Here is a 7,301-nt window from a genome sequence, read left to right as displayed (position 1 = left end):
TGCAACTTTTGGGAACCGTTTTAAAAGTTAGGTGCAGATGTGGCTGCCCTCGATTAGAGACTGATGAAATAAAATGGCGACTTTTTCGGTTACAGCTCCAAACTTGGTGTAGATAAAAATTATGTGTATTGAAGATTCAGAGCTCAGCTGCCTTTTGTGTTTTGTAATCGAGGACGAGGACGATGAGGACAACGACGACGCCGACGACGACGAGGACGGGTGAATGCGAGGGTGGTTTTTGGAATGTAAACAAACATTATCCTTTGCTCTCTCTGCACTCTCATTTTCGCAAAATAATAACAAAAACAAAAAAGGATATAGGATAACAACAATGGATACAAATGAAGAAGGAAAAAGGATATGAGGATATGGGTCAAGTAAGAAGTTAGGTCGACTCGAGACATGATGTGGGGAATTGTGGAGATTGCGTGTTTGGTAATTGCACAGTGTAAATAACATTTAAGCCGGTCTATATTTTTGTTGTTCAACTTGTTGATTAAATTTTGTATTCATTCATAACTTGGGTGGCGTTAAGTAATGGTTTAGGGGAGGAAAGAAACAACTGTTGTACTTTCATGATATTCATAGTATAATAGTACCGGTGAATAATAATCGGATAAAGGATAAACGATTCTCAAGTGACACGTATACATATGCAGATTATTGATATTGTTATTAGAATAGAAGCACGCCTTTTTGAAATTTAAATATTTCCCTAAGGTATGTACAATTGTACATACGTATTTCTCAGAAAAATATATTGATTGGTGAGGATAAGCAAATATTTAACGAAATTGGCTCTAATGGATTTAATTTCTATTAAATTTTGAACTAATTTTCGCAAGAACTCTCATTTTATAATGTCTTCTATTTCGAAATATAACTATACGTTTGTTGTATATGTAGTAATAGTTTTGTAAATTGCTCAAATTGCCTAATACTGTAGTATTAGGTCCAATTTGTCGAATTGAAATTTTTGACATTTTAAGAGAGATTTTTTTGACAAAGCTTTCTTACATTCCTAAAGTGTTTGAGCATGTTGTTTGTGAAAGTGTAGCATTTTTTAGTAAGAATCTAATTTGCGAACAGCAACATGGTTTTGTGAAAAAAGATCATCCGTTACAAATCTCCTCAAATTCTCAAACATTTGTTCAAACGCTTTAGAACAAGGTTATGAAGTTGACTATGCATACACTGACTTTTATAAAGCTTTTGACCAACTTAGCCACGGAATTATTTTATTTTAACTTAAAGCTTTTGGTTTTCACCATTTTTTTTTAGCTTGGATTAAGTCATACATTGAAAACAGATCCTACGAGGTAAAATTAAGAAATTGTCATTCAGCACATTTCGTTGCTCAATCTGTTGTTAACCAGGGAAGCCATCTTGGCACTTTTCTGTTCATCCTGTCTATTAACGATGTACCGTCATATCTACGCTCAAGTGAAGTTTTCATTTTTGCTGACGACATGAGGATTTTCAAAATAATAAAGTCCACCCATGATCGTATTCGACATTGATAGTTTCACATTTCGGTGTGGGAAAAATAGCCTTTCACTCAACCCTTTAAAATGCCAAACGATAACTTTTACTAAAAACAAATCGGTAGTGTATTTGCTTATTGTATATCACAGCAAAACTGTGTAGCGTCTCCACATTTAAAGATTTAGGTGATCATTACTGTTCCAACTCAGAAGTAACACATCACATTAATTTTATTTTTAATAAAGCAAGTTCTATCAAAGGTGTGTTAATAATGACTGAGGACTTTTTCTTCAACTCATTAATGGTGAAATTGATGCACCTTATTAGTTATTTCCCATCTTATGTACATTTGAATTACCTAGGCGGAACTCATCACTTGGTGTAGCCTCTTAAGATATACCTCTGATCGTAGTTTTTCGTAGTTTGACACTTGCTATAAGCGAGAGTTGTGTACGATTACTTCATGCGAACAGACGTGTGCTCAGTGATCTAAAGTCTTGCATTTGAACTTTGTACCAATTTTGACGGCAAAAGCCGCAAAAAAAATTTTGCAGAACTCGTTTTTATTTATATTACGAAAGTGACTTTTGAACTAAAAAAATAAGTGAAAATTCAGAAAAACAATCCCCAGCATTTATGCTGCGCCCATGAATAGTGATTTGCGTATTGCACTAAATGAAACACGTGAACTAATTGACACTTCAAATGTAGCTCTCTTAAATCAAAGAGCTAATACAAACTCTCTTGACTCACAAGAAGCTGGTAAGCAACTCATTTCTAGTATGAGTTCTATCAAATCAAAGAGAGGTGAAAATGGTTCACCAATAAAAACAAAGAACCGTGAACATCAATCCGAAACCGGAGTGATGTTAGAAAATACTAATAATTTAAATGATGAATCTATGGAGGTTGGCACTGTGGAGCATTATCCTCAATGGTCGACTGTCATAAATAAACTGAAACGCTCTGCCAACAGCTTTCAATCAATCTCTGAAAAAAGAGTAAAAAACTATACCAATAGCAGTGAGTCACCATCTAGCTCTCACTTGCAGCAACCAAACCTGTCGTTATCGAGCAACAGATTTGCTCCTTTGGCTGAATCACCAGAGAATTACATTCCTCCCTCGATTTCTGACAAAAAAACCAGAGATAAAAACACTCAACTCATTTACAATGATACGTCTTCAACTCATCGCGAAGCTGCTCTTCAATCAACCGATCTTGATCATAACTCTTTTATAAAAAATGTAAACTATTCAAATTTCTGTCCGCCTATATTTATTTTTGGCGCCAATTGTGCTCTTCTTACTGATCATATTAAACTTGCTGCAGCCGAATGTAACATTTCTAATTTAATACATAGGTACTTTGTTAATATGGGGTATAGGAAGACAAAGGTTTATGTGAATAATTCAACTGTTCACAAATTAATTATAGATCGATTGCGTGATACAGGTATCGGTGCATTTTCCTTCTCTCCAAAAGATACGAAGAGGGTTTCTATAATGCTCAAGGGTCTTGATGGAGACACTCCCATAGATGAAATTAAAAAATCTTTGAAACAAATTGTTCCAAACATTAAAATTAGTAAAATAACACCATTTGTTACATCACGTTCCAAAGAATTAAATTCAAAATTAAATATGTTTCTCGTGCAGCTTGAAGTTGGGGAATCAATTAAGGATTTAACATATGTGAATTTTTTACTTCGTCAAAGGTTTTTTTTGGGAAAAGAAAATCAATCGTACGGCAGTGATTCGCTGCTTTAGATGTCAGCGGTTTGGACACTCTTGGGAATGTTGTGCTTATTATATGAGATGTTTGGTTTGCGGTGAATCCCACGATTCTGCTGAATGCATTAAAGCATCTAGAGAGCGTAGAGCAAAAAACGAGGAATTACCTTCAGCTAAGTGTGTTAAATGCGGTGAGGTTGGACATGCAGCTAGTTATCAGGGATGCCCTGCATACCTAAAATATAGGCAAATTCAAACAGAGCTATTGTGGATAAGATTCAATTTCTAAATTCACAAACACCAATATTTCTTTCGCCAAAAAGGCAAAAAGCTCTTTGCGAAATACGAATTCTCAGAAGCAAGTACTTAATCACCCCTATTGTGAGTTTCACCCGGAAAATATTTCACCCGAAAAATTATTGTTCCCCCGGAATTTTTAAAGCTATTGTGAGTTCCACCCGAATGAATTTTCACTTCGAATTAGAGGTGACATTTCGAAAAAAAGAAGCGTTCATTGAAAAGGCAAATACAAGCTGAACGAAATATCTGAACAAATCCCAGAAAAAAGTACAATAGGACGGTGTTCTAGTTTTGCAAATAAATTATTATTTTCAACCCCTTTTGGAATGAAAATGACAATTTGTTGAGTTAAAAACTTTATTAAATATTTTTTGTATGTTAGAAGTAATTTTTCAAGAAAAAAAAAACAAACGACGGTATCCATAACCAAAACAAAAAAAACCGGAACAATTAAGAACTACATCACTTCGAACACGGCTAAACAGATTTTTGACAGATGAGTGAAGTGTGAATTAAAATTTTTAAAAAAGTAAACAATATCCGTGCATTCCGTGATTCCGTCTTTAACTCATAAAAATAAATATACTTGAAAATAAGTAAATAAAACGAATAAAAATTGTTTTTTGTGATTCTGCCGTAGCCTTTATTTGCTCTCATCAAAAGGTATGAACTTGAACAGTATGATATTTTATTACACAAATTGTTTAGAATTGTTTTTATATTTTACTTTAGCAACATGTATAGCATAGCCCTGAGGGAAATGATTAATGATGAGGAAGAAAAACAAAAACAAAAATCAATCAGAAGACAACTCAGAGATTCTTCAAACCCTTTGGAGTTGCGTGAGCCATTGTAAGTAATAAGTTTCATGTAAAGAATTTGTGAATATAAATGTAGATTACGAATCAAACTTTTTTTTCAGATTTCATCAACACTATCGATTAAATAAAGAAGCCTTCAAATATTTGTTGGATGTTCTTTCCAGTTCCTTGCCCCCAGTAAAACAAAAATTTGGTGTGCCCCCAATTATAAAACTTGCAGCCACCTTACGTTTCCTTGCGGAGGGCGGGTACCAAAAGGGAGTTGGGAAGGACCATGAAGTTGGGTTGGCACAACCATCTGTAAGCCTTATTATGGCTGAAGTGTTGAACGTGTTGGAGGAGAGGCTTTGTCCAGAATGGATAAAGTGGCCAACACAAAACGAATGTAGAAGAATCAGCCAAGATTTCTTCATGAAATTCAATATGCCAAGCATAATAGGATGTGTAGATGGAACACATGTCAACATTATATCGCCATCACACAACAAACACCTTTTTTATAACAGGAAAGGCAAATTCAGTTTGAATGTTTTACTCGTACGTATAAGATATTCAAAAATATTCATAAACTAATTTTCATTTTTATAGATTTGTGATAATGAGTTGCGAATACGCTACGTTGATGCAACACATGCTGGAGCATGTCACGATTCTTTTGTTTGGAACGTGAGCATGATAAAATCCAAACTGCAGGAAGATTATTTGCGGAATGGTAGCAATGGTTGGTTGTTAGGTATGTATGTAGTTAACATTTAAGATCTTCGCAAAGTTGCAATGCTATAAAACTATCCTTATCAACTTGAAATTTTAATTTTTTGAATATTTTTTTAGGAGATGCCGGATACCCCTTACAGCCTTGGCTACTTACGCCTTATAGAACACCTCAAGTAGGCTCTGTTGAGGCAAAATTTAATGATGTTCATTCAAGATGCAGAAATATAATCGAAAGAACTAATGGCGTCTTAAAAAACAGGTGGAGATGTCTGCTGAGTGCTCGAGAATTGCACTATTCCCCATCGAAAGCAGTGAAAATTATAAATGTATGTGCAGCACTGCACAACATTTGCATTCACTACAAAAGTGACATCGAGCACGAGGACATAACAGAAACCTCCAGTGAAGTGATGGAGAATCAATCAAGTATTCATCCCGATGAAAATTTTCTACCTGCAAGTCAGCGTATTCGAAATGAAATTGCAAATTCCTTATAATTAATTTAAATGAGGAGAAAAAATAATTAAAAAAGATTTAAACGTAAATACTTTTCTTTTTTTTAATACTTAAATGTTTATTAAAATAAAGCTTAAAGGTTTGTTTAAAACAACATACAGTTAAATAATAAAAAAAATAAACAAAAAATAACTTCAATCAAAAAAAAAGAGTTAAAACAAATACATAGGTAATTCATTAAACAAAAAAACACAAACATTTTTTGATTATTTTTTAGGTTGTACTCCTCGTAAAATTTCCATTTCAAGTTCCTTTAGTTGCAACATTTTTTGAGTTTCAACAATTTTATTTTCAAGTTCCTGCTTACGAAATGCTTCAATTACTTCGTGGTGACGTTTTTCTTCCTTTAGTCTCTGTTTGGAGAAATCACAAATACGGTCCAGAGACCGGTAGATTTTTTTAAAACCATTTTGAGTATCAGTATTGTGTTCTTTTAGAACACCAACAACTTCCAAAATATTCGAGCTTATTTCTTTTTGGACTTTGAGCTCTTCATAGATGAGATCATTTGTCGTGAGCCGAGCAGTCTTATAGTTTCTTGGTTGTGTTGGTTTTGATGTTGATGGCTCAAGATTTGTTGATGCATTCCTGACGTCATTGGTTTCGGTTCCGCAAGGAACACCATCATGAATATTATCACAAGTATCATCACCTTCATGTAAATATTCCATTAGATCCTCTAATGAATTTTGATCATCTCCATTCTCTTCGGCTACGTCAGTTTTTCTTTTTTTCTCAGGGGGAGGCAAACCGAAGGGTGAGCCAAAACCTTCCACAGCTTCGTTAACACCTATAAGCTGTAATATAGCTTCTTCCACGTCTGTGTACTTGACTGTTTTATTTGGGCCACCTCCGGTTGCTCTTTGGTTCGCTTTATTTTCCGTCGCCTTTTTCCTTACATATCTTTTCTGGTCATTCCAAACCTTATGAAGCATTTTTTAATAAATTTGGTTCTATAATAATAGAAGAACAGGTTACCTTTTTCCACTCAGTTTTTGACTTTATTGGAGGCCCTGCACTGTTTAGATCATTTGCCGTTGTCGTCCAGAACTCTGAAATTTTATCTTTATTTTCCTTTGAATAGCCTCTGGCGATATCGGGGTGTAATTGCATTTTATTCAAAAGCAACTCGCATTGCCTTCTATTTGTTGTTTTACTCCTTGAAAATAAAAAAGTTGGAGTTATTTTCGATTATTTTGTTGTTATTTATAAAAATTACTTACATTTTTCGCCAAAGTTGTCTTTTTCCGCCGCCAAATTTTGAGTGAAAGAAAGAGTTGTGAAAAACTTGAAGTTCCACCCGAAAAAAAAGTTCACAATAGGGGGAAATTTTTCGAAGTGGAAAATTTTCCGTCCGAAACTCACAATAAGGGAAATGTGAAATGTCATTTATTTCGGACGGAATCCAGAAAAAGTGAAACTCGCAATAGGGGTGAATAATAGGGAGGAAAAAGGTGATCTGAACGAATTTTTGAATGAAGCTAAAAATCTGTTCAACATTTCATTTAAGGATCTTTTGGTCAAAATAAGACAGTTTTGGCCAACATACCAACAATTACAAAGTAAGGAGGAAAAAATGCTTTCTTACCTTAACTTTGTAGCTTCTATTGTAACATAATGATGGAAAATATAAATTTAAAAATAATGTCGATAAATTTGAATTCTATAATTTCAAATGCAAAAAGAGTAGCTCTGTTAGATATCTTAAAAAATAAAAACCGCAAATGTGTTT

At 34.1% G+C, this 7,301-nt stretch overlaps 2 protein-coding genes across 4 annotated transcripts; one reads left to right on the top strand and one right to left on the bottom strand.

Annotated features, from left to right (window-relative positions):
• Window positions 1–3,591: 3,591 nt before the first annotated feature.
• LOC129942802 (putative nuclease HARBI1) lies at window positions 3,592–5,598 on the top strand. 3 transcript variants are annotated; one of them, XM_056051875.1, is made up of 5 exons: window positions 3,592–4,181; window positions 4,251–4,370; window positions 4,441–4,876; window positions 4,928–5,072; window positions 5,171–5,598. In XM_056051875.1, exons 2-5 carry the CDS (start codon window positions 4,255–4,257, stop codon window positions 5,548–5,550), a joined length of 1,077 nt encoding a protein of 358 aa, XP_055907850.1. In that variant the 5' UTR covers window positions 3,592–4,181; window positions 4,251–4,254; the 3' UTR covers window positions 5,551–5,598. The 3 variants fall into 3 exon arrangements, with proteins under 3 accessions (XP_055907850.1, XP_055907851.1, XP_055907852.1); XM_056051876.1 differs by having other exon boundaries at window positions 4,227–4,370; XM_056051877.1 differs by having other exon boundaries at window positions 3,592–4,370.
• Window positions 5,599–5,681: 83 nt separating this feature from the next.
• Window positions 5,682–6,931, bottom strand: LOC129942803 (uncharacterized). Its single transcript, XM_056051878.1, has 3 exons — window positions 6,793–6,931; window positions 6,548–6,728; window positions 5,682–6,492 (listed from the first exon to the last, which is right to left on the bottom strand). Coding segments are annotated over exons 1-3 (900 nt in total). The 5' UTR covers window positions 6,795–6,931; the 3' UTR covers window positions 5,682–5,775.
• Window positions 6,932–7,301: the final 370 nt, after the last annotated feature.

This window comes from Eupeodes corollae, chromosome 1 (genome assembly GCF_945859685.1).
Source record: "Eupeodes corollae chromosome 1, idEupCoro1.1, whole genome shotgun sequence".
Taxonomy (NCBI): domain Eukaryota; kingdom Metazoa; phylum Arthropoda; class Insecta; order Diptera; family Syrphidae; genus Eupeodes; species Eupeodes corollae.
Note: the sequence above shows the minus strand (reverse complement) of the source record. Positions and strands in the feature narration are given on the sequence as shown.

What these genes read in the sequence shown, in the direction of transcription:
- LOC129942802 (XM_056051875.1), top strand. Translation starts at nt 4,255, where the DNA reads ATGTATAGCATAGCCCTGAGGGAAATGATTAATGATGAGGAAGAAAAA. An exon ending in TTGGAGTTGCGTGAGCCATT is followed by an intron (nt 4,371 to 4,440) that starts GTAAGTAATAAG and finishes CTTTTTTTTCAG; the next exon opens with ATTTCATCAACACTATCGAT. An exon ending in TCAGTTTGAATGTTTTACTC is followed by an intron (nt 4,877 to 4,927) that starts GTACGTATAAGA and finishes TCATTTTTATAG; the next exon opens with ATTTGTGATAATGAGTTGCG.
- LOC129942803 (XM_056051878.1), bottom strand. An exon ending in CAAAAACTGAGTGGAAAAAG is followed by an intron (nt 6,493 to 6,547) that starts GTAACCTGTTCT and finishes ATGCTTCATAAG; the next exon opens with GTTTGGAATGACCAGAAAAG.